This window comes from Bubalus bubalis, chromosome 5, assembly GCF_019923935.1.
Source record: "Bubalus bubalis isolate 160015118507 breed Murrah chromosome 5, NDDB_SH_1, whole genome shotgun sequence".
Classification (NCBI taxonomy): domain Eukaryota; kingdom Metazoa; phylum Chordata; class Mammalia; order Artiodactyla; family Bovidae; genus Bubalus; species Bubalus bubalis.
In genome coordinates, this window is record NC_059161.1 from 116,697,714 (window position 1) to 116,725,060 (window position 27,347).

At 45.3% G+C, this 27,347-nt stretch overlaps 1 protein-coding gene across 2 annotated transcripts; it reads left to right on the plus strand.

Annotated features, from left to right (window-relative positions):
* The first annotated feature begins 500 nt into the window (after positions 1 to 500).
* TMEM45B (transmembrane protein 45B) lies at positions 501 to 26,271 on the plus strand. 2 transcript variants are annotated; one of them, XM_025286421.3, is made up of 6 exons: positions 501 to 647; positions 22,517 to 22,712; positions 23,189 to 23,395; positions 24,344 to 24,528; positions 24,978 to 25,123; positions 26,140 to 26,271. In XM_025286421.3, the coding sequence occupies exons 2-6, from the start codon at positions 22,532 to 22,534 to the stop codon at positions 26,249 to 26,251; spliced, it is 831 nt and encodes a 276-aa protein (XP_025142206.1). In that variant the 5' UTR covers positions 501 to 647; positions 22,517 to 22,531; the 3' UTR covers positions 26,252 to 26,271. The 2 variants fall into 2 exon arrangements, with proteins under 2 accessions (XP_025142206.1, XP_044799506.1); XM_044943571.2 differs by having other exon boundaries at positions 521 to 647; positions 22,487 to 22,712.
* The last annotated feature ends 1,076 nt before the right edge of the window (positions 26,272 to 27,347 follow it).

The window sequence follows — 27,347 nt, forward strand, 5'->3', positions numbered from 1 at the left end:
GGGCATAGAGACCTCAAGACACTACACAGACAGATGTGTGTTCCCTCCTGGAAGCAGCTCCTTCAAAGGCTGGGACTTGAACTCCTCTGCAGCAGTGTCTCCAGAACCTAGAACTGCATCTACCTAGTAGGCAGATTTGTTGGCAGAATGGTGGAGTGAATGAATGAATATATCACCAAGCTTCAGCCAGAAAAATGGTCCAGGACAGCACACTGGAGCCTGTGGAAAGTGCTCCCTCACTAGTTTGCTGGCTTGTTCACCCTGTTTGCTTGACTTGGTGAACAGTCTTCCTTGCACCAGCCTGTGCTGTCCCCTCCCAGGCTCTCTAATTGCTTTGCCTCATAGGAGGTCAAGGTTAGTCAGAGCCAGCCATAGGTGACCTGGCCCTGCCCCTGTGGGAGCACACGCCTTAGGGAGTGTCTGGAGTCTGGGGAAAACCGGGTGGGAAGGTCAGGGGCGTGGAGACCAGTGTGGGCTTTGAGACGGGAGGCCCAGCACCTGGCAGGTGAGGGAGGTGGAGCGGGGACGGGGAAGGCCGGTTGGTGGCGGCCTGGCTGAGAGGGAGGGGCCGTCAAACCTGCTGGGTGGTGGCTGCACTCGGCGCGCCACAAGGCTACGGACGGACGGCCCGGAGGTGCTCGGCGCAGGTGAGACGCTGGCTACGGGCAAAGGGCCCAGAGCGCAGCCAAGGAAGGGGGCTCGGTCAGGGGAGGCGGCGCGACTCGAGAGGACAGGGAGGCACTGGAGGCCCAGGGATGGAATGCTGACCCGGGGCCCCCTCGTGGCAGGCAGATGGCGCACTGGCGGCTCCCACCTCGCCCCGAACCTGTGTCCGATGGCGGGCTGCCCTGGGGTGAATATTGCTGCGTCTCCAGCCTGGCAGGGTGACCCTGTCGCCCGGGGAGACGAGCTTTCAAGTGTGAAGCCCCAGACTCCGTTCCGCCCCAGCATCGGAAACTCCTGCGGGGACGGCTGGCGTCCCGCCTGGAGACCCGAGCTGTATTGCGTCCATTGCGTCCGGGGCTCATGGCGCATCCACCGCTACCCTCACTGGGCTGTGCCACCCCCTCGAGGGTGCCGACCACATCTCCCCTTAGGCCAGGAACCCTGGAGGTTCACAGCAAGAGGCGATTGACAGATATTGTCCCCAGAGCCATTATTTAGCTTCCACGAAGAGGCTAGTGGGCCAAGAGATGTGAGGGGCAAAGGGTGAAGGCTAGCGGTGCTTGGAGAAGTTTTAGGTGTTCCTGTCTGGATCCAGAGGGAGAGCCCCTGGAGACAGGAGCTAACCCTAGACGTGAGAAGGGTTTGTGTTGCAGCAACGGGGAAACCAGTCACTTTCTGAAAGAAATCATTTAAAAATTTTAGCCAGGCGCCTTAAAGTAGTGGAAATGACCCCTTCCTTCATGTTCTCTTCCACCACGGCCCTCTGCGGCTGCCGTTTTCCCCGCATCCCTGACCCTTGGCATGGTCGCCCCACCCATGGCTCTGCTTGGCTCATAAAGTGACAAATGGATTTTACCTGTATTTTTACATTCACTTTAATAGATGATACAGCTTATGGTTAAAGGAAATGTGTCCTGTTTTTAACCCGATGTGCAGCACATTCAATACTATCTGGGGTTTGCTCCACGTTGAACACTGTTGGGGAGAAAAATGCTAGACTGTGAGCTATGGGGCCAACACCTGCTCTTCATGACTGAGAGCTTGTCTGCTTGATATGATGTAGTTACCCTCTGTTACAGAGTCTCTGGGAAAGATGTGGGATTAATATGAGGGCTCTGTTGAATATGGCCCCTTAATTTTACAAGGGAGGGCACCTAACAAAGGCTGAGGAAACAGGTGTGGTTTCTGGTTATGCATTATCTGTTCTGGTACTACAGGAGGCAAGCATTCAATTTTCTTTTCAAAGAACTTAGATTTCCTCTCACTTCTTCCATGCACAGTGGAAACAGAATCACCCTGACTTGCTTATCTCACACTCTGCAATTTTCCTTACATTCCATGGGTTCCTTCCTGCCCCTACTGGGGGATGTTGGTTATGATGGGCTAGGTGAAGTTATTGAATCTCACCAGTAACTTTTATTTAAAGTATACCGCCAATATATCCTTGGTAATGTGTCTTCCCTAATCTTAGCACAGGGCATTTCAAAACTGTTGGGATTTGGCCAGGGCTGAGGGAAAAGGAGGAAAAACTTCCACTTCCTTATCTCACTACCACCTTCAAGGAAACATTGGCTGCCATGCTCAGTTGGTCAAAGTACAGCTGTAGTAGCCTATCTATGTAGGCTGTTATCAAAAGATTATCTCTTTCCTTCAAATGCATCTGCTCATTGAAAATGGATAAAGGCAATTTTCCTGTACATAGAGCCACTCCCATAGCCAAAGTTCCTGTTATTGCAAACCTGTTTATGATTGTAAGAGAACAAAAGTCACTACTGTGTCATCAGCTAATGGCTGCATCTGTAGACAAATGTCCAGTCTACACTTGTTTTTATAGACCGGTTTTACAGCAATATCTAGATTATTCACAGGACTATACAATATTGAATACAGACAATTATTAGCCAAAGATAAGTGATGTAACTCTGACCTTTTGTTTGAACCCAGCTTCCCTTTTAACCAGCCAGCCTTCTCCCCTGGGGTTAGAAACAGAGATGATTTCAATTTTAGCTGTTTTTATTTCCCTTGTCTGTTCACCTACATAAAAATAAAATGGGTCTCAAGGTACACAACAGAAAGAAGAAGGAGACTCAAAAGATCTATCCACCTTGTGTGAAGAATTAAATGGCAAACATCAAAACACGCTCATGTATTCCCCTGGAAGGATTTAGATGTCTAAGCCATTATCCATATCTTCCTGGTATCAAATCATAATGGTGTTTTACAGAGTACTGGGCACTTTCCTTAATAAGCAGCATTGTGAGGTCAGAGTGTTGTTGCTGTTTAGTCACTAAGTCGTGTCCAACTCTTTTGTGACCCCATGGACGGTACCCCGCCAGGCTCCTCTATCCATGGGATTTCCCAGGCAAGAATACTGGAGTAGGTTGCCATTTCCTTTCCAGGGGATCTTCCCCATCCAGGGATTGAACCCACATTTCCTCCATTGGCAGGCCAGTTCTTTACTACTGAGTCACCAGGGAGGTCAGAGTTACAGCCCTGTTTCATAAATGAGGAAACTGAGACTTAGAGAGAGTTTCTGTCCCAGGCCTATGTGGCAAAGCCAGATCTCAAGCCAGAAATCCCTCTATGACACCACAACTCCTTGTCATGTGTTCTTTGTCGCTTAATTTGTTTAGTTTAGATTGGGGTGGGGGGGTTGGTTTGTGTTTTGTTTAATATATTCTGACTTGAACTCTTAGAGTCTAAATATAGAAACACTCTTTTGGATACATTTCATAGCCATCTTTGTTCAATGTGATCACAAAATATTTTAGAGCTGAGGATAGCCTTAAAGATTATTAAAACCAATCTTCTTGTTTTCAAAGAAGAAAAGTAGATTCAGGGAAAATTAAATAAACACCCCCATGAAGCTTCCCCAGATGTACTTTGCTAATGAATTACAGAGAAAACCTAGGTCTCCCAGTGTCCAGACAGTTGCTATTTCTGACATGTGGTCTCCTGAAGATTTCCTACCTACATAAATTGAGTGGTTTATTTCCATTGACTCTGTTGCTTTAAGGTCTGTGACAGCAAACCATAGCCCCTCTGAATCCTGGACTCAGATACCTGTAGATTCTTCTACTTTAACTGTATTCCACACTACATGAGGGAAAGAATCTTGGTTATCAGGCCTATTGTGTTATTTCTATCACACTGCCGAAAGCCCTCAAAAAAAAAAAAAAAAAAAGTGTTCAATATACAGTATATCAAACACACTTTTGAATAAGTATGAGATGTCATGAGGACTTTGTGTAGCTACAAGTCACAGAAGACCCTGCTATGGGGGCCTCAGTAAGTAAGGAGTTTGTTCTCAGCACCAGATGTCTGGAGGTGCAAAGTCCAGAGTTAGAGTAGGCTCATTCCACTCTTATCATGCTTTCATCCTCACCTGAGGATAGGCAGCTCTTCTGTGCTTAATAGAAAGAAGGGCAGAAGGTATGTACCACTTGAGTCTGTCCCTTTTTTATAATATAATAAGTCTCCTATAGCGCAGGCGGCTGCGACGGGTGCGCCAAAGCGCAGGCGAGAGGAGCCACCCCACGTCCGAGGTCAGGGGCAGCGGCCAAGAGTACCAGACTGCGACGGCACAGAAACGGCTGAGAGGAGCTTCCCCGCGTCCGGGGTCAGGGGGAGCGGCTGAGAAGAGATACCAAGCGTCCGAGGTCAGGGGCGGCGATGAGAGGAATTACCCTGCGTCTGAGGTCAGGGGCGGTGGCCGGGAGGAGATACCCCACGCCCCCACGTACAAAAAAGATCTTCACGACCCAGATAATCACCATGGTGTGATCACTGACCTAGAGCCAGACATCCTGGAATGTGAAGTCAAGTGGGCCTTAGAAAGCATCACTACAAACAAAGCTAGTGGAGGTGATGGAATTCCAGTTGAGCTATTCCAAATCCTGAAAGATGATGCTGTGAAAGTGCTGCATTCAATATGCCAGCAAATTTGGAAAACTCAGCAGTGGCCACAGGACCGGAAAAGGTCAGTTTTCATTCCAATCCCAAAGAAAGGCAGTGCCAAAGAATGCTCAAACTACCACACAATTGCACTCATCTCACATGCTAGTAAAGTAATGCTCAAAATTCTCCAAGCCAGGCTTCAGCAATATGTGAACCATGAACTTCCTGATGTTCAAGCTGGTTTTAGAAAAGGCGAGGAACCAGAGATCAAATTGCCAACATCTGCTGGATCATGGAAAAAGCAAGAGGGTTCCAGAAAAACATGTATTTCTGCTTTATTGACTATGCCAAAGCCTTTGACTGTGCATCACAAGAAACTGTGGAAAATTCTGAAAGAGATGGGAATACCAGAGCACCTGATCTGCCTCTTGAGAAATCTGTATGCAGGTCAGGAAGCAACAGTTAGAACTGGACATGGAACAAGAGACTGGTTCCAAATAGGAAAAGGAGTACGTCCAGGGTGTATATTGTCACCCTGTTTATTTAACTTATATGCAGAGTACATCATGAGAAACGCTGGACTGGAAGGAACACAAGCTGGAACCAAGATTGCCGGGAGAAATATCAATCACCTCAGATATGCAGATGACACCACCCTTATGGCAGAAAGTGAAGAGGAACTCAAAAGCCTCTTGAGGAAAGTGAAAGTGGAGAGTGAAAAAGTTGGCTTAAAGCTCAACATTCAGAAAACGAAGATCATGGCATCCGGTCCCATCACTTCATGGGAAATAGATGGGGAAACAGTGGAAACAGTGTCAGACTTTATTTTTCTGGGCTCCAAAATCAGTGCAGATGGTGACTGCAGTCATGAAATTAAAAGACGCTTACTCCTTGGAAGGAAAGTTATGACCAATCTAGATAGCATATTCAAATCAGAGACATTACTTTGCCAACAAAGGTCCGTCTAGTCAAGGCTATGGTTTTTCCTGTGGTCATGTATGGATGTGAGAGTTGGACTGTGAAGAAGGCTGAGCGCCGAAGAACTGATGCTTTTGAACTGTAGTGTTGGAGAAGACTCTTGAGAGTGCCTTGGACTGCAAGGAGATCCAACCAGTCCATTCTGAAGGAGATCAGCCCTGGGATTTCTTTGGAAGGAATGATGCTAAAGCTGAAACTCCAGTACTTTGGCCACCTCATGCGAAGAGTTGACTCATTGGAAAAGACTCTGATGCTGGGAGGGATTGGGGGCAGGAGGAGAAGGGGATGACAGAGGATGAGATGGTTGGATGGCATCACTGACTCGATGGACGTGAATCTGAGTGAACTCCGGGAGTTGGTGATGGACAGGGACGCCTGGCGTGCTGCAATTCATGGGGTCGCAAAGAGTCGGACACGACTGAGTGACTGATCTGATCTGATCTGATATGAACCTTCAAGTTGTGAACTTTCAGAGATGTGAACATGAATTCCATCTCCATCAGGTGTGAGGGAAACTGCAGCCTGCCCTCATCCTGTTGCTGACGATCCTTCAGCTCAACCATCTCCCCTCTCCTCTCCTTCCTCCAGTCACTAACTCTTCTTGCCTGTTCACGCAACAGCAGCCCCTGTGTGCCTGCTGTTGTGCTGTACTGCTGACATTTAAGGTCCTGTTCAGTTCAGTTCAGTCATTCAGTCATGTCTGACTCTCTGTGACTCCACGGACTGCAGCGTGCCAGGCTTCCCTGTCCATCACCAACTCCTGGAGCTCATACCAACTCCCAGAGCAGTACCCACTACAAGGTACTGTACTATAGGATTAAACACATTTTCATTATTTTTGTGTATGTTTTTTATACATTATCTGTGTGAAAAGTATTATAAACCTATTACAGTACAGTACTATACAGCCAATTGTATTGGGTACCTAGGCTAACTTTGTTGCATTTACAAACAAATTGGACTTACAAACACACTCTCAGGGCTTCCCTGGTGATCCAGTGGTTAAGAATCTGCCTAGCAAGATACTGGTTCAATGCCTGATATGGCAAGATCCCACAAGCCATAGAGCAGCTAAGCCCATGAGCCACAACTACTGAACCAGCACTCTAGAGCCCTTGAGCCATGTTCTGCAACAAGAAGTCTGCACACCACAGCTAGAAGGTAGCCCCTGCTTGCCACAACTAGAGAAAAGCCTGAATGCAGTAATGAAGACCCAATGCAGCCAAAAAAAAAAAAAAAAAGACAAAACAGACTCAGAACGGAACTTGTTCATATGTAGGAGACTTACTGTAACATTAAGATCTTCCCAGGAAGCTCCACCCAGTAGACCGCTTACATCTCACTGCTATAAAAATTACACCACACAACCACCCCAAACTGTAAGGAGCCTGAGAAAATCTAGTGTTTTAGTTGAATGTGTTGCCAATACAGCAATATAAGGATCCTGTGAATAAGGAAGAAAGGATATCTGGTAAAGCAAATAGCAGCATCTGCCACAGTGTGTTTTATGGGTCACTGACTGTTTTCTACATCTGCTGTTTTTCATTTTATTTACTTTTTATTGTTTGGTTAACTAAAAAGCAATAAACAAGACAGTGGATCTAGGGAACTTTTTGAAATTGTAGGTTCCAAGTCTGGCCCTGAGAAATGCTGATTATTTAGATCTGGGATGGGTCTATGAATCTGAACTATAAACTGGGCACTGCAGGTAATCTGAATGCAGGTGGTCACAGGACTTCAACTTGAAAAAAACTGAATTTGGAGGAGTTTGGTAAAGGCTGCTTAATTTTATTCCAACAGCTTTCTGTCTCACTCCTCTTGAGGCTATCACTTTTTTTTTTTAATTCCCCATTTTGGTCAAAACAAATAAAATAGAAAAGATAGGAAAATTAGAATTCAGATTCAAGAGATCCAACATCTAAGTAATTAATATAAGTTTCAAAAAGAATAGTAGGAATTATATAACAGAAGAAAACCACCCACAACTGAAGAGTATGACTTTTAGATTGAAAAGGTCTTTAAAGTACCTAGAACAATGACCAAACCAAACAAAAAAAGCCCAACATCAACTTACAACACCGTGAAATATCAGAACATGAGGATAAAAAAAGAGAAGGCCATACAAACTTATAATTTTAAAGAATCTGCCTGCCAATGCAGGAGCCACAAGAGATGTGGATTAATCCTTGTGTCAGGAAGATTCCCTGGAGAAGGAAGTGACAACCCACTTCAGTATTCTTGCCTGGAAAACTCCATGAACAGAGGATTGTGGTGGGCTACTGTTCATGGGGTTGCAGAGTTGGATATGACTGAGCACGCACACACATACACAAACATCTGTTAAGCTCTACAAGGTTTTTACGGAGTCAGTACTAAGCTATCTCTCCACTTTCAATGCTTTTTGCTGTTTTTCTTATATTTTCTATCATATTCCCAAATAACATGCAAATATTGGCTCTTTTTTTATCCACCATTCTAGATAATATCTGCTGACATCCTACCTTGAAGGATGAGGTTTATTTTTTAATTGAAGGATAATTGCTTTACAGAATTTTGTTGTTTTCTGTCAAACCTCAACGTGAATCAGTCATAGAAAGGATGAGGTTTTAGCTCTCTTAAACCCTCATAATTCTACCTCACATTCGCTTCCCTTTCTTGCATGGTCTCTATAGTCATATTCTAATATTTTCAGATACAGTAACATTTAGGGTTTACATTCTTATGCCTATGTAAATATTCACAACTCAGACATGTGATAAACCAAGACTTTTTACACCTCCTTTCTTGAATACCTTTTTCTCTGCCCACTGGAGTTAGTCATTGCTGCATCTTCTTCAAATGCTTAGGTTTTGAATACACATTACTATTAAGCTGGCCAAAAAGTTCATTTGTGTTTTTCTGTAACGTGGTAAAAACTGAGTGAACTTTTTGATCAACCTGGTACTTCTAGCCTAACCTTTGACAAGGTGGTAAAATCTCAGTAGAGTTAATCAACATCAAGTAAGTAGCCAGTTTTTTGTTTTTTGTTTTTTTTTCTTGGAAACATTTCTGACTCAGCTAGCCCCCATTCCTTCTCTGAGCTCCTTCTTATCCTGGGAGCTCCTGGTTGGCCCTCCTTCCTGAGTTTCCTCCGGGTTCACCAGCTCACCTTGGAGGTCTGTGATCACCAATGACTGGGACATCTTTTGCAGCTGATATGGCAGGAAACATTCCACTCCTCAGTGTTAACAGAATGAGAACAGGTTTATCTGGAGTTGGCTGAACTCAAGTTTGAGGGAAGCTAAGTGTTTTCAAAACGTGTCTATGGAAATGGGAGGAAGAGCTTGCCAGAGCAAGAAGGGCCATTAGTGAAGCTGGAGGCTGGGCAGCCATCTTGTTCACTGAGAAAGTGCTGGACAACTTCACTGAAAGTGGGGTAGGGAAATATGTTAAACTTTTCTTCCCTTGTTGCTTGAAAAATAACCCATCTTTCAAGTCCAGATATCCCCCTTTTACTCTAAGTATGTTGAAGTGGCAACTGGTAACTGGCCCTCTGTTGATGACATCTGTAAGCTTTCATCTTCCTTCACCATGACTCAACCTGCTCAAATTCTGTTAACCTAAGTTCTTTGTGCCCAAAGCACTGTGAGGCCAAACAAACTGAAATGTCAGAGTTTGGAGCAGAGAAAGGTTTATTGCTAGGTCACGTAAAGAGATGAGGTGGCTCAAGTCCTAAAAAGCCTGAAGTCCCCAAAGAGTTTCAGCAAATTATCTTTGAAGGGCAGGTTGGGCACGTGGGGGTGGGGGTGGGGGTCGCAGAGTCAAGGTGTACAATTCTCTAACTGGCTGATGGTGAGGCAATAGGGTGATATCACAGGAGTTAACCTTATCAGTCCTTAGGCTCCAGGAGGTCTGTGGCTATATGCTCATGGTCATCAAGTAGTTAACATCATCCACTTGCTGGAGAAGGGGAGGTTTGTACATCTGCAAAACAACTCAGGAAATGTGCATCAAATACTGTTATCTGGGTACTTCAGTTCAGGCTCTCAGTCGTGTCCGACTCTTTGTGACCCCATGGACTGCAGCACGCCAGGCTTCCCTGTCCATCACCAACTCTCAGAGCTTGCTTAACCTCATGTCCCATTGAGTTGGTGATGCCATCCAACCATCTCATCGTCTGTCATCCCCTTCTCCTCCTGCCTTCAATCTTTCCCAGCATCAGGGTCTTTTCCAATGAGTCTGTTCTTTGTATCAGATGGCCAAAGTATTTCAGCTTCAGCTTCAACATCAGTCCTTTCAATGAATTCATAAAGGAGCTAAAGCAGAGGATATGGGGAAAGGTCCCACAGGGTGCTTCTCAGTTACAGTCCCTTTTCATTTTTTGTTTCACATACAGATTTTAGAACGAGGAAAGGCCATGGAAATTACCTCTTCCAAACTATACCCATTTAACTGTTGGAAACACACACACACACACACAATGTGAGAGTTTCAAGTTAAGTTTTATTTGGGACAAAATGAGGACCACAGGCTGAGAGACAGCATTTCAGATGGCTCTGAGAAACTGCCATCTGAGGGAGGAACTGGGATATATAGGAGTGTTGCATTAAAGGACAGGTAGTTTCCTCTGTGCTCAGGGAATATCTCATGGAGAAGGAAATGGCAACCCACTCTACTAATCTTGCCTGGAGAATCCCATGGACAAAGGAACCTGGTGGGCTACGGTCCATGGAGTTACAAAAAGTCAGACACAATTGAGTGACTAAGCATTTCACTTTTTCCTTCCACCCTGTTGGAGAGGGGAATTGTTCTTGGACGGTTCCTCAGCTGGAACTGGTCCATTTGTTTTGTAAGATAAGGTTTATTTGAGTTGGGAGCCAATTCAATTGGAACCTGTTCTTTGGGGAACTCATTCTTGTTGGGATAGGTGGCCTAGCTGGAATTTGTTCAGTTGTTTTTCAGGGTAAATTTATTTACCTGAGTTGGAAATTGGTTCATCTGTGCATCAGTACTGGACTTTGTGTCATTTGTGTAAGAATTTGCCTACATCTTTTGTGTTTTGGTGCTATCAAACTTATAAAAATGGGAAATATTTCATCTATCCCAAAGCAAAACTCTTTGGGGCATATATTAGATACATTAAGATCAGAAGAGCAATGGCCCCTCAATGGTTCATAATTATACAGTCTCACAGTTAGAAACATTTTGCAAAAGAGAGAAACACTGATACCAAACCAAGGGGCTCCCTCAGTCATGAGGCATCCAATTCTGTTGACTTAAAAAACAGTCACAACGTGAAAGTTGAGAGTTACGTTTTATTCAATGGGAATTTTTAGGACTTCAAGCCCAGGAAAGAGCATTCAAGTGACCCTCAAGAGAACTGCTCTAAGGAGTGAGTTGAGAAGCCAGGTTAAGTAGAAGCTTGCAACAAAAGGGAGGTAGTCTGAACATCAAAAATATTCTGTGAATTAAAGAAAACCAGATAGCCCAAGTTAAGGAATTTAGTGCTTTTCTATGTATGGGAAGATGTAAGAGTCTGGGCTCACTGAAATCATTCCTTTCATATGCATCTCAGCTATGTGGGGCCAGTGTCCTGTGTTTTCACATCCTGAGTTCCTCCATGCTCACCGCAGGGAGTGGCTGCAGCCAATGGTTATGAGATCACGCAGATATTCTCCTCCTCCCTAAATGCCCTGAGGGCTCAGAAGCTTACACTGGAGAGCCAAATTCACTGATGATTGTGAAATCCTTGTTTACTATATGGCAAGAAATATTCCATTTCTCAATTCTGATTTCCCCTACAGGAGACCCAAGTAATTTGACAGTGGAGAGCTTCAGCTCCAGCTTGAAGCTCTGCCTATGAAGGAAAACTCCCTTTACAAGGCATTTTGGACAAAGACCACAGGTCTAATGGGACTGAGAAGTCACATTAGTGTGGCTTTCTGGTGGCTATGTTTTGGTTTATTCTGGTTATTCTGGCAACACGCAGACATCTAGTACTAACTGCTGGAGCTTCTTTTAAGGTGTCCCACCCCACCCTACCCCCACCCACCCCCACTTCTCATTTCTTTCTCCTCAAACCCTCTGCAAACAGGCAAGTGGCTATGGAAGCAATTGAGGGACTCTGGACCAGGCTTGCTCTGGCATGTTCCGAAGGTCCCACAGCCCACTGTGCCCCGGGAGCTACCACCCAGTTGGGTGAGGACTCTCCTCTCCTCTTTCTCCTTTAAGCTGAGAAACAGGACAATTAAAACTGTGTGGGCATGGGTCAGGCCTTAAAAGCCATTAGGGCACCTGCTACTTGAAAGGCCCCATGACAGGATAAGGCAGGTCACAGAACAGGCCAGGCTACCAGCAGGGTGTCTTCCCCCACAGCAAGATTTCCATGTGCCATCTGGCACATACTGGTTCAAGTAAAACACTGAGCCCACTCCCCTAGCCACCACTTTCCTGGCAGAACCATAAGGCAGGCTATTCAGTCTGTCTTTCCTCTTACCTTCACCTCTTTCCCCTTTGGTATTAAACAAAGGGGAAACCTAGTCATCCTAGGAGAAACCCGCCTACATCTTTGAGCTGTAAATGTCCCATTTAGTCTTCTCAGGAACCCTCCTCCCTGTTGTCTTTTAAAATGCCAGTTTTAGAGAGGGTAAAGTAATTTAGAAGTTGGCTTGTCCAAGGTTATTAGAAATCCTAAATTCTCTTCCTGCAAATATTCAGCTGTCTAACCAGGTGAGCTTGACTTGTTCCATGTGGCAGTAACCCAATTTTAGTACAACCTCTTTTGTAAACCGATCGGTTTTACATTGCTGTACCTGACTCAGGGCTGAAATCTTGAGATAAGAAGTGAGGCCTCTCTATTTGTGTGTTTGAATGTGATGATGGAAGTTTATTGAACAGCTGGTCACTCTCAAGTAAAATAAGTAAGATACTGAAACATTACTGAACACGGGCTTCCTTTTACAGAAACTAAAGATACCTTTGACTATTACTGAATGCTTGGTGCCATCTTGAGATGTTCTCTAAGAAAGCAAATACTTTTAGAAATTATCACTGGTATTTATGCTCACCAATCTACAGAATGCTAATATAAAGGTCAGCTCATGGTTGCTGAAGGAAAGTAGGATGTGTGTTTCCAGTAAAGAAGGCATGTAGATTTGAATTGCATTTTATTAAGTAAAAAGGAAGTAAGTCTGACTTAGAGGTGACTGCTGCTGCTGCTAAGTCACTTCAGTCGTGTCCGACTCTGTGTGACCCCATAGATGGCAGCCCACCAGGCTCCCCTGTCCCTGGGATTCTCCAGACAAGAACACTGGAGTGGGCTGCCATTTCCTCCTCCAATGCATGAAAGTGAAAAGTGAAAGTGAAGTCACTCAGTCGTGTCCGACTCTTAGCGACCCCATGGACTGCAGCCTACCAGGCTCCTCTGTCCTTACCTCTAATGATGAGCAAAATAAGTTATGGCTACAGAAAAGTTTGTGGAAAGTGACACTGAGGAAAGAATCTTGCTCATGCTCATCAGTTTTCTGATGATGTTGAACTACATTTATAACAAATTTTAAGTTCTTTACTTTTACATGATTTGCTCTGTATTTGCCTTTGAAATCTTTGTTACTTTGGCTAAGTAAATAACTATTGTTTCACAATGACCTATGACCCTATTGTGTTTTAAATTTTTTAAAGTTACTTTTGACAAAACTTCCCGAATCAAGTTTTAATAAAGTTCTTTGGACCTCTAGCTAACTTTGGGATGCTTCAAAGAGCTCCTGAAACACCCCAAAGGGAGATATTAAACTAACTGGGTTCACTTAGTATATTAAATTACATGGGAAGTACTGTCAAATGAGTAATACATCTTCTTAGATTATATGGTGTGGTAAATGGTACAGGGATTCTACATGCTATGTGGAATTCTGATATGTCCTGGTAATATATTATCAATCATAGTTCTAGTTATTATCTGAAACAGTTGCATGTCACAACAGTAATTGGGTTGTTTTGTCAACTGCACTATCATCAGGCTTAAACATGAGTTGTTAAGTCTTTTGTTATTATAGACAGTTATGGTTTCACTGTGATGCCTTTGCAAAAACACCTCCCCACCAAGATTTATAAAAAGGACTTTTGCATAAATATAAGTTTCTGACTTTCTGACCATAGTGCTGAACTGAGTAAGAAACTGATGAATTCTAATGGGAAACCTGATGGCTTCATAAAGCTGTTAATAAAAAGGATTAGTTACCTAGGACTGAGTGAACTGGTAAATATGGTCATAATTTTTGTGGTTTCCATCTAAAAATTACTGGCTCAAATCTATATTTTCCAGGTGTAAGGAAAACCTTCTCCTTAAACTAATTATGACTTACAGTAACTTGGTAAATTTTACCTTTTGTGAGCAGAACTGAAACATTTACTTTTCCCCCTTTCTACCTGGTCGATCCTGCCAGTAACGTATGCTTGTCTCAAAGATTAAGCCATGCAAAAGTATGTGTGGCCAGTACAATGAAACTGCAAACAGCTCATTAAATCAGTTATGGCTTCTTTGGTTGCTCAGTTATTGCAGCTGGATTACAATTAGTTATACTGATCACTGTTTGAATTCGTCCTTTGGTGTGCACTGTGTCTCCCTGTGCACTACATCACTGTCAGTGTTACTAGCTCTATTACTTACATCCTGTCTAACGTATAAGATTGTTGTTTCTGACAGTAATCAAAGTGTAATCAGGCCTCCAACAAAACATCTTGAGAAAATAGGTCATATTTATAACATAAAATAATTGCAATAGTGTGATTCTAGGTATGGGAAGCAGCAGCAAGGGAAAATGTTTTCTGGATTATAATTAGAGAGAATCCAGAGAATCTTTAATTATTGATGGGGCCTGGTCCAAAATTTAGCAACTGGAATGGCATATCAAGAATTTTTGCCTGAACTGGGATGAGTCTTCCAGCGCCATGGGATAAAAGTTGATCATGAAATGTCTCCCAAATATTGGTCAAATTCTTAACCAAGAGAGAAAGACCTGAGAAGTGCAATCAGCAGCTGCAGCCCTCCAACATGAGCCAGCGAGCCCCAAGGAAGCAGAATACCTGCTATCTGGCGATCATCAGCTGAGGCCACTCCCTATGGTGAACCCTGAGGAATACAGGACCACAGGCCCCAGATAGCTGACACGCTATCAAGGAAACGATTTAAATGAGCCCTGACTCTTGCATCTTCCCATACCTAGAAAAGCACAATTCTTTAACTTAAAATGCTGTCTCCTGAGTTTGAAGTTCAATATTTCCAAGTCTATAGGAATAAAGTAGGAGAAGGCAATGGCAACCCACTCCAGTACTCTTGCCTGGGAAATCCCATGGACAGAGGAGCCTGGTAGGCTACAGTCCATGGGGTTGTGAAGAGTCATACTCAACTGAGCGACTTCACTTTCACTTTTCACTTTCATGCACTGGAGAAGAAAATGGCAACCCACTCCAGTATTATTGCTTGGAGAATCCCAGGGACGGGAGCCTGGTGGGCTGTCGTCTATGGGGTCGCACAGAGTCGGACACAACTGACGTGACTTAGCAGCAGCAGGAATAAAGTAGGGACTTTCGAGAGGAACAAAGGAAGACAAGTCTCAACATTTGGGACACCGGCACTGGTGGTGGACACTCTGAAAAAGATCCATCTGACATAGCAATTAGAAGAGTCATTGCCCCCTTTTCCACAAGACTTTCGAATGAACTTGGACAGTGGGAAATTGTTTCAGGGAAAAATAAATTCTAACTCCAGGTTGGAACTGTTTATTTGACCTGCTTTTCACTGCTTTTGTTTTCATAATCATGCATAATGGCCTGCATCCGAGAATCCTGCCCCTCTGCCTAACTGTTAAAAGTGCCTCTGTTCAGGACTCTGTCCACCGTAGACGGCAGAAAGGGAGAAATTAGCACATTCTCTGCCTGAGGCTTACCATTTAGGAGATATTTGCAAGATTAATGGTCTTTTTACTTTGTTTCCTCACTTCCCCCCATCTCTGATCTATAAAAGAACCTACCATCCAAACCTGGACAAGATGGCTATTTTGAGACAATAGTCTGCATCTTTTCAATCTCCTGGCTCTCCAAATAAAGTTGTATTCCTTGCCTCAACACCTTTTCTCCAATTCATTGGCCTATCGTGTGGTGAGCAGAGCAAGCTTGGACTCGGTAGCAGCAGGAAATATTCCATTTCTTATCAAACAATGAAATTCTGATCCTGAGAGCTTATGTATCTTATTCAAGATCATGGAGTAAGTTCACAGCAAAATTTGGACCCAGGTCTTCTGTCTCAGAGGCTAAAGTTCTTTATTAGAGCTTCAAAAATAATGGAACTTAGCCCGGGTTTGTTCTTCAGCCCTTAAGACAAGATCCCAGTACCACCTGATTTTCATGACAGTTTGAAGAGGCAATCAAGAAACGTCCAGCTCCAATGCCATCCCTTCTGTGGAGCCCTCTCAAATTCTTGGGGACATTGAGAGTTACTCTATGTCCCCAAGCAATCACTGTCAGGATACCTCATGACGTTCAACTTTCACAAGTATCTAGTTCCCTGCTAGATAATAGACCCCTTGCTAGTAGGGATCCTTTCTTATGCATCAAGTCTTGTATTTCATAGGTGCATTTCATAGGTGCATGTTAAGGAGAAAAAAACAAGGAGGAATGAGATCATCTTTTGTTGAGGAATCAAATGGAGCTGGGAGGTAACTAATCTCATTTTTTTTGTTGTTGTTTTTTAGCTGTACTGACTTCATTGTGGCAGATGGGCTTCTCTAGTTATGGCACTTGGGCTCCAGAGCGTGCAGGCTCAGCAGTTGTGGCTCACAGGCTTAGTTGTTCATGCATGTAGGATCTTAGTTCCCTTATAAGGGATAGAACCCATGTCCCCTGCACTGGAAGGCAGATTCTTAACCACCAGACCCCCAGGGAAGTCCCTAACTGAGCTCTTGTTCGTGGTAATTTTGTTCCATATCATACTAAATTCATGCCAGAAAAAGGTTCAGACCCATTCTGGTCTTACTCCTTTTGACCATGCTGTTTTAAGAACCCATCTCACAGAGAAAATAACAAAGGTATAGTAACTGTCAAATTCTGAAGACAAGTGATGGACTTCAGAGGTGCTTGAAGTCTCTTAGGCTAGCACAGAGTAGGGATACACCTTGCCTGAAGTTCAGGACTAAGCCACAGTCCCATTAGCCTGTTGGAACTTTAACACCACACCCTGTGATTCTTCTGCACTCTATTACTTAAGAAGCTCACAGGAGTGGTTAAACAAGGAGCTGTATCAACAAAGTGACAGAAAACTGAGTCAGGCACTGTTGGTTCTATTCCAAAGTAAACGCAGACCAGAAATCATGAGTGTTTCTCCAAGGAAGGACAGATTCAGAAAGTATAAAAACCAAGCTCTGCGGTAAAAGAATACGCTATATTCTTCCCATAACCTATTCCCGACTGACTGACCAAACACATCCCCTGTTCCCATTAAAAAAACAAAACAAAACAAAACAAAACACCCAACCATTGCCATCTCCAAGGTGACATGAAGGTTCACAGTGACTTCCCCACCTCCGGGTCAGCCACTCAAGGACAGGAGCCTTGTTGGTTCTGAGAGAGAGGACTAGGTTTCTCCCTCATTGAACGTGGGAATGGAAATTAGAGGACCATGGAAGAGACAAAGCTGACACTTATTACACACTTGTTCTAGTTAGCTCCGAGACATTTTCGGTTCATTCTCACAAGATCCCTGTGAGGTAGACGTTAAGGTCCCTTTTTAGAAGGAGGCGTACTGAGAATCAGTGAGTTTAGGGGACTCAGCCAAGGTCTTTGACTTTTGAGTAGACTGTTTTTTTCCATTCCCAATAGAGACAATTTCAAGACTTAATGCATCCCCCCCACCCCTGCCCTCACATACATACCCAGGGAAGAGAATAACATCTGGTCTTTTTGGTAAAGACAGTAGTAATGGTAGGGCACAGAGAGCGTGCTGGAAAACATCACCCAGCCACAGGGATGCCTGGCTGCAACCGCCTTTCAGCATTTGTACCCACACTACATGCAATATTTGTTTTTCAAGTAAGCTTCGGTGATACTTCCCTCTGAAACCTTCCTCCTCTTTCCCTCAGGCTGGAGTCCTCCCTTTCTTGTCAAAGCACTGTACACTGTATTAAAACAGTTAATTATCTTTAATTAATTAATTAATTTAGTAACTAAATTACTCTTCTTCAGCACAGTTTGACGTTATTGTTGGCAAACCCCTCTGCTGAAGATTGATGAAATCCATTTTAAAGAATAAAAAGGAGACAAGGGCACCAAGACAGTTCAATGGGGGAAAGAAGAATCTTTTCAACAAATAGCAGGGATAACTAGATATGCAAAATAATAAAGCAACCATACCATGTGCCCAGGGGACAGCCAGAAATGCTTAATGAACAGCATGATATACCCTCAAATTATCTTCCATATTGTTTTCCCTGTTCCTGCAAACACATACCTGTACACATGTATATACAAATACCTGGGACGTTCACTGCTACATAAAATAAGATCGTATTATAAGTGGTCTTTTCCATCTTTCGTGTCTCCGCCAACAGAACCTCATGGAAAGCCAACACTAATTCATTCTTGACAGTGGTCACATAACATTCCACAGTGAAGACTATCCCATGGTGAAGCAGAGGTCCAGGCTGTAACAGCTGGTAGTCTATGCATCTATATCCTGTCATCACAAATTTGAGGAAATTGGCTTTAATGCTCCCCTTGCTGTGGATGCCAAGTCCTTGATTCTAATTTTGAGAAAGAAAATGAAACAGTTGAGAAAGAAAATGAAATTCATTTTTCCTGTTTCTTTTTCTGATCCTCTGACTCACCTCCATACACCCTTTCCTTCACAATTCCTACTTTCCCCATCTACAATAGAGGGAAACACTGGATTTGTTTTTTTTTGTTTTTTTTTTTTGTTTGTTTGTTTTTTCTTTTTTTTTATTTTGGATTTGTTTTAAAAGGCACTGCATTAACAACAGGCAAGTGGTGCCAGCCCTGGCTTCTCCTTTCCTCTGCACCACTGCCCCGCCTCCTAGGACTCTCCTTTCCTTGCTCCCGACTCTTCCCCACTCTCACCTCCTTTTCTTATTTTGACAACTTCTACCTTGTCTTACATTTCAATTACCTTAAATGAAAAAGAAAGAATACAGATTGAGGGAGATGGTTAAAAACTAGGAGAATAAGGAAAGACATGAAGCCTTAATGTTCCTTTTCCAGTGATCTCTGCATGAAGTTGCCCAAACCTCTAGGCTTCTTGATTTCTAGCTTTAACTCAAACCTACTATCCTTCAAAACATTTAACCCTCCCTTCATACTCCCATTTTATCTCGTGTGATACCAAAAGAGAATGAACATATTAAAAGCAAGGGAATTTGTCTTTGTGGAAAGTGAAAGTTGCTCAGTCATGTCCACCTTTTCACCACCCCAAGAACTATAGAGTCCATGGAATTCTCCAGGCCAGAATACTGGAGTGGGTAGCCTTTCCCTCCTCCAGGGTATCTTCCCAACCCAGGGATCGAACCCAGGTCTCCCGCATTAATTCTTTACCAACTGAGCTTATCCGGGAAGCCCGTCTTTATGGAACCACTTTCTAATGTTTTCTTATCTGCAGCCTTTCCTTAGATTGAAGTATTTTACAGGATTCTGTGTATTCAAGGACCCTCACCCCTTAAGTGTTTCTATTTAATATTTCAGAATTTTTTTTTTAAGCTAGACTTTTCAAGGACTTAGTCTATCTGAATAGTATTGTACAAATTATTGGAAGTCTACATTTTTACTGTTCTGTTTCAAATTACTTCATTTCCTCTTTTTCAAGACTGGACCCATCTTATCTCTCTAGACAATCTATAATGTAGCTAACCTACTAACCTATTGGGCTTCCCAGGTGGATCAGTGGTAACCAATCTGCCTGCCAATGCAGGAGACATGTGTTCAATCCCAGGCTGGGAAATCCCCTGGAGAAGGACATGGCAACCCACTCCAGTATTCCCACCTGGGAAATCAAATGGACAGAGGAGGCTGGTGGGCTGTAGTCCATGTAGTTGCAAAAAGAGTTGGACGTGACTGGATGACTAAACAACAACCTATCAATTTGTGCTTTTTAAATTTTTTGATATTGGAGCATAGTGACGGTTTCAGGTATACAGCAAAGTGATTCAGTTATGTATACACATGTCCTATTTTTCAAATTCTTTTCCCATTTAGGTTGTTACATAATATTGAGCAGAGGTCCCTATGCTATATACAGTGGGTCTTTGTTGGCAATAATTTACTGATTTGTTAATGAAATTTCCCCTGCTCCTCTCCTCTGTCAAATCAGGATACTCGGCCTTCCAAGAAGTACACGGGAAGTTAAAACTGGTTTCTCCAGACAAGGTGCAGGTCTTAGGATCCATTGGTGTGGATTTTTAAACAGGTAGACAGGAAGGGTGAGGCTGGACAAACTGGATGGGCACCACTCAAGCAGACAAGAACTGTTCCCATTTAGGGTTCTGCTTTTCAGAAAAATGGGGAAGGGCAAGGATTTGCAAAGCTGGCTTTCTGCACCCTGATCAGGAAAGCAAAGGAGTGTCACTGGCTTGATCTGGAGAGGGACAGGGTTAAACATTACATGAAAATGGAAATTTTGAAAAATGTTTTCCAGTAGAGGATTAATAAAGAATGAGAAGGGGGCCTTCCAGTTATGGCATAGATAGGCAATTCCTTTCTGCAGCCCCTGCCCCACTGCCACTCCACAATAAGCATACCACTAGACAAAGTTACCAAAACCACCTATTTCAAGGAAATGGAAATTGGCCAAGGTAGACAATAAATGGTAAAGCTGTGGTGACTGTTGAGGTACTTGTTAAGTAAGGTCCTGGAATGTCGCATGGTGAGCCTCAGTTTGACAAAAGCCTACAACAGAACTGAAATAGAAAAACTGGTTACCCGCAGGACCTGGAAGAGCACATTGTGGGCCGCAGGCTGCAGGAAGGGGGCAGGACTGCAGACACACGCCCTTACTAGGGTCCGCAGATGGACTGCTTCAGGGTTCCCAGGGGAGCCAAACTGGTCAACTCAGACCAAAAAGAGCAGGGTTTGGGTACGCTTTGCAGGCTTCTCATCCAAGGGGTACACTGTGGGGAAGGCCCTGGGACGTCAGATTGTTTATCACTGTGACTCAGCAGCTGTTTCAAGGGCGTGCTCACGAGAGGGTAGTGTCAGTTCAAAGCCCCTGCAGGCCACCTGCCACACAAAAGGTGCTGAGGCAGTGATGCTATGGAGGACCTCAGCTAGACTCTCAACAGCAGCATTTATTAAGAAATGATTTAGATCTTCAGGTAAGAATGGTGGGAGACTGTGGCCTTTTGACTGCATCCTAATGGGGTCCCCCTCACTCAGTCCACATGACTTACTAAGATTTGTTTTTAATGTGGACCATTTTTTTTTTAAAGCTTTTATTGAATTTGTTACAATACTGTTTCTGTTTTAGTTTTTTGGCCGCATAGCATGTGGGATCCTAACTCTCTGACCACGGATCAAACTCCAAGCAAAATATTAATCACTGGTTTGCAAGGGAAGTCCCCCTCAGTCCATGACTTTCAAATAAGGTGGTGCTGGCCATGAAAACAAGTCACTTCAGCTGCCTGGACAGAGACAGCTCATGATGGTGATGGGGGCAGGCTAAGAAATGTTTGGCTTCATGGGCTAAATGTGGGAATGAATGCTGGGCAGTGAGCAGGGGAAATAAATGCACAGCTTTGCTAGCCTGTGGTCAAAGTCCCAGCTGGGTGAGCAGCAGGCCAACCAGGAATTTAACAGGGAAAACCCTAGAAATGAATCACAGAACAGTTGAGATAAAGCTCTCTGCATATCTCTGACTGAATGACAGGTCTTTGTCATTTTACCAGATTTGAATGACCTTATACTTAGAGGGGTACATAAAAACCCTTAATTTTTCAGATTAGGTGAAAAAACAGTATTTTCAACAGAACATCTTTACAGTGAGATTTATTATCAATTAGCATTCTCATTCGTGTCTTTTGCCCATTCTTCTGTGGTCTTTTCCTTACTAATATGTAACAGCTCCGTAGTGGAATATCCGTTTATCACAGGTCCTGCAGACGTCTTCCTGAACAGTTTGCCTTCTGATTGTTTTATATGTAAGATGCTTATGCAGGTGACTTTCTCTTTTTGAAGTCCCTCTTTTACCCTTATGTTTAGGCAGGCTTTTCTATTCTAAGATCAGGTATTTATCCATCCTGTTCCCTCCCTTCTATTTAAAAAAAAAAAAAATGTAGCTGCACCAGATCTTAATTGCAGCACTGATTTTCTAGATGCGGCATGCAAACTCTTAGTAGCACCATGTGGGATCTAGTTCCCTGACCAGGGATGGAACCTGAGCCCTTGCATTGGGCGGTCGGAGTCTTTGCCACTGGACCACCAGGGAAGTCCCCCCAACCCTTTTATTTTACCCATTCTTTTAAAGCCTTGGACTTCCCTGGTGACTCAGATGGTAAAGAATTTGCCTGCATTACAGGAGACCCAGGTTTGATCCCTGGTTTGGGAAGATCCCCTGGAGAAGGCAACGGCTACCCATTCCAGTATTTTTGCCTGGGAAATCCCACAGACAGAGGAGCCTGGCGGTCTGTAGTCCATGAGATTGCAAAGAGTCAGACATGACTGGGCAACCAGCAGTTTCACTTAAAAAAAAAAAAAAAAAAAAAAGCCTCACAGCTAGTGTATTCTCCTGGGCTTGTTAACTCACTGAACAGAAAAGACTTTAGTGACATAACACAGGTTTGTTCTATGAGGAGGGGCTCTTTCTTAATACAGCTTACAACTCGGAAGCCTCAGTCATGGATCATGTTTCCTACAGAAACAACCATTTATGTTTTCATTCAGCCACCTAACAACCATTTATGTTTTCATTCAGCCACCTAACAGGTGTCGCCTTACTGTTTAGGTGTCCTGGGACTTGATGGCGAACTTCAAGGGCCACGCACTCCCCGGGAGCTTCTTCTTGATAGTTGGACTGTGGTGGTCGCTGAAACACCCACTGAAGTACTTTTATCAAAAGGAGAAGAGCAACCAACTGATCCATCATTACCAGCGTCTCGAGATCATCGAAGCCGCAATCAGAACTTTATTTGCAGTCATCGGTAAGGTTGGGGGTCATCTGACTCAGGGAATTCTCATCAAACCCAGAACACACAAACCATCTCCTGGCCCCTGTGCAACAACTGTCTCCACCCGTAGGGGTAACAGAGAATTTTCAGTTGGGCGCTAAATATCCTACCACAGCATCCACTGGGTATCAAGCTTTGGTAGGCTGATGGTCGACAGCACCTGTGCTGTTGGTTGTTTAGTTGCTGAGTTGTATCTGACTCTTTTGTGACCCCATGGACTGTAGTCGTGTGGCTGCATTCCTATTGCTCTCTGTCCCTCTAAGGAACAACACAGGAATGTGTCTGCAGATTCCTTGGCAAATACCTTTCATGGAAACAGTGGCATCCGAGGCAGTGATGTGGGTCCACAGGGCCGTGGCCATCCCCACCTGTCCCTGGGGGTCACTCGGCCGTCTGTTGGTCCTGGAGCGGTTCTCCCGCCCCTGACCTCCATTCTCGTTTCCCTGCAGGGATCCTGGCAGAGCAGTTTGTTCCTGACGGGCCCCACCTCCACCTGTACCACGAGGACCACTGGGTAAAACTCATGAACTGGCAGCACAGCACCATGTACCTGTTCTTCGCAGTCTCGGGCATCGTGGACATGCTGACCTATCTCATCACCCACGTCCCCCTGGGGCTGGACAGACTGGTTATGGCTCTGGCCGCCTTCAATGAAGGTAACAAGGTGGTATGGATGGAGATTTAGAGGGACTGGAGCACAACAGGTCAGAAATATTGCAAACTTAGTTACCTTCCCCAGAAAATCCCACTCTCTGAACTTGAAAACCCTACACAGGACCTGATCCTGTGCCCTGGATGGTACAGATGAGAGACTCCATAAAGCAGTACAGGAAAGTATGGGATTTTTAGCCGAAGCCAGGTGGTGTCAGTGGTAAAGAACCGGGCAGCTAATGCAGGAGATGCAAAGGACACAGGTTCAATCCCTGGGTCAGGAAGATCCCCTGGAGAAGGGAATGACAACCCACTCCAGTGTTCTTGCCTGGAGAATCCCATGGACGGAGGAGCCTGGCAGGCTACAGTCCATGGGGTCACAGAGTTGGACATGACTGAAGCAACTTAGCACACTGGGCACGGACTCCTCCTGCCCGCCTGTGCGGCTCCTCCACACACCATCAGGCAAGGAGGCGACCCTCTGGCTAGGGGAGAAGGGCTCTGCACCTCCCCTGATGCAGCGCAGCCACTGTCTGGCTCCATCAGAAGGCCCACCAGCAGCCAGGACACAGTTCCTAGTGTAACTCACGTTAACTGGGAAACTGCAAGCATGTCGTGATCCAACCCCGTCATCTGCTTCTGTACTGCAGGAAGAACTGAAGAAAGGCTGAACGAGGGTAAAACTGAATTTCAGGCATACACACACGACTCGTCACACATCGGCAACGTCTCACTGTCCTGTGTTGTACCCTACCATCTCGGTGAAGAGATGCTAAGATTCATCCTGTGCTGCTTACACACTTACACACACGAACCCCGCATCAGAGTTGCCCCCGAGCGTTACGTGAACTGGCTTCCTGAGTGCTGGAAGGTCCAGCTTTCACGCAGACGTTTCCCAACGAGGCTGAGGCCAGGAGGGGCCGCTTGGGCCTGACGGTCTCTGCTCCACGCAGGCTTCCTCTTCTATTACCATGTGCGAGACCGGCCGCCGCTGGACCAGCACGTCCACTCCCTGCTGCTGTGCGCTGTGTTTGGAGGCGCCCTCAGCCTCGCCGTGGAAGTAGTCCTTCGGGACAACATCGTGCTGGAACTCTTCCGCACCAGCCTCCTCCTCCTGCAGGGCACCTGGTTCTGGCAGGTAAGCCCATGCCCCTCACCTGCTGTGAGCCAGGATGAAGCAGGTGTGCTGAGCGGGCCGGGAGGGGCAGCACTGACACACCACGCAAAGGGGCTCGGGGCCCGCTTTTCTGCCGCCCATGACCTGTGTGACCTTAGCCAGCCACAACCTGCTGACGCACAAACAAGCGAGCAGGCTGAGGCTGTCCCTGACCGACCTTCCCAGCAGAGCTGCTAACACCGTCATCAGACTCTCCTTGCTAAACTGCTCATCCACAACGTGGGCCCTGAAACTTTAAGCAAGGCCACAGTGAACCCAGAGCTAACTGAGAGCAATTCCCTGCACAGAGGCCGCTTGACACGAGCAGAGGGGTGGGGTGTGAGCTGTCTGGGTAACTGCACTCTGGCGGGCTTGGGGGCTTCGTGGGCCCAACTCACGGCAAGGCTGGCTCCCCTGTTTTAATCCACCAGATTGGGTTTGTGCTGTTCCCGCCTTTTGGAGGCCCTGAATGGGACCAGAACAGTCACGACAACATCATGTTCGTCACCATGTGCTTCTGCTGGCACTACCTGGCCGCGCTCTGCATCGTGGCTGCCGGCTACTCGCTGGTTTACTGGTAGGTCCAAGAGGAGGCCACTCCTGTCACATGTGTCCTAACTAGCCCTGTCCTGGAAATGTATCACCCCACACTTTTCTTACCTCCAGTGACCACCTCTCCTAACAGCAGTGCAAACACCCACCCTTGATGAGGACCAGGCATATACCTACTTCTGTGCAAGGCACTCTGTGCCTGCACACGAGGGTGATGAAATCTGAGAAGACAAAGGACCTGTCTGGTCACAGAGATCCGACAGACCCAGCTTTTGAAGGCAGTTCTGGTGGGTTTTAGGCCAGAGGTTTGACAGGAGTAGCTCTGCATCAGGACTCTGTCCTGGTTCACTCCGAGCCCATCACCTAAGCGCTGGACCCAGGCACACGTGCCTCTCAGGCGAGACAACAGCAGGTGTTCACTACAGCATTGGCCTCCAGGTCATGAGAGCAGCTCTGAGTGCCAGGCACTGCCTGTGCCCTGGCACTGTGGTTACACTTAGTATATAAATCACCTCGCTTCACGCTCCCCCTGCGAAGGATGCACGTGATGTTTGTAGCTGGGGAAACCAAGGCTTTGCAAGAGTGGGGAACTGGGTCAAGGTCACCCCAGGAGTAAACGGCAGAGCCCAAGTCTAACCACCATGCACCTGGTCCTACTAGTTTTGTGTTGTCAGAGATGCCTCGTTCTCTCCTGGTTCCTGATTTCCCTACCCAATGCAGAGATGCTTCACCCAGAGAGTTCCACACACATTCAACAGCAGGCAAGCAGGTCGTGGTTCCTTTTAGTTCTACTGCACGGTCTGTGAAATGATAAACTGGGGGTGGGGGGAGACCTACGTCCAGTCGCAATTACAACACTAACCTGTAAGTACTACTGACCCTGAGGCCCTTCATCTACCAGAGTCCTGTCTAAGCGGTCAGAAGGGTAGTATTTGAAAGAGAAAAAATGCTCTGAGAGCCAGTGAATGCCTCTGCACCCCTGGGTGAGGGAGTAAGTCAACTTGGGGGCTCACCCATCTGCCCTTGCTGTCCCCGTTACAGCTTCTTGACGCGGGTGAAGAGGCCGGAAGACAGGGAAGTCATTGGGATTCAGAAGCTGAAGTCGGATCACACATACCGGAAGGCCCTCCTGAGTGGCTCAGATGAGGAGTAGGGGCAGCTCCCAGTCAGCAGTGGAAAGTGGCGTGTCCTAAAGGTGCCCAACCAGCGGTCAGCGGGCCGGCTCCCTGCCTCCACCGCCGCCCTCACCGTGATCTGCTCCCAGGGTCCCACCATCTTGCTTAACCAACTAAGGTCTGTATGGGTGTGCTATTCTGTCAAGAAAAATGAAGTCAACCTTTATGTGCGTCTCAGAATAAGGAGAAATCAGACTGAAAGTTTCAGAACAGGAAGTGACCTCCCGGATGAATTCAGGATACAAATCCAGAAGAATTTACTGTTTTGATAATTTAGCGCCGTTTCTCTCAAATGCGGAAGGTACTTTCCTATCAGAAATCAAGTCAATGACAGAACCTTTAGAGAGACAATTCTGATTTTTCTAAGTAAAATAATTCACAAGCTTTGGTATTTTAGGTATTACTTGTTAAGCATTTCCTAACTAATCCTAATACTCCACAGGACTGCAATACCACTCACTGCTGATAAACAATGAAGTTGGGCCAAAGTGACTTTGTATTTAAACCAGGAAGCCAGTCTGGTCCAGCTTAGGACTGAACTCAGATGTTCTTATTCCTCAGAAGTACCTAATGACAGGGTGCTGAGAGAGCTCCATAATGAGGCAGAGAAAAATGTCAGGTCAAGGGAGGCTTTGAATTTAAATATAGCTGAAAGCAAAGGATAAGAATCCTGCAAATCCTGCCAAGAATGTGAATCTTGAATGAGTAACAAACTCTGGATATGCAAGTCTTCGTTCTGGATCTTTTGTTCTTTTTTAAACTTCCTTCAACAAATACTTATTAAAGATTTACTTTGCACCAGCACAGCAATGGTTGTTAAGGATTATACAATGTCCAGCATGGAATTCAGCCTAAAGGGAGTGCATTAGCAGTGCCATGCAGGGCGACTGGTGTCCCCAGGACATGGAGGGGAGAAGCAGGCGGGTGGGGGTGCCTGTAGAAAAGCACATCCCAGGCAGTGAGAATCCAGGTATGAACTCTCCAGTGAAGGAAATGTGGAGTTAATCAGGCTCTGTAAGAGAGGGTTAGGGCAGATGTGAAAGGCCGTGTGGACCCACAGTGCCACTCATTCGT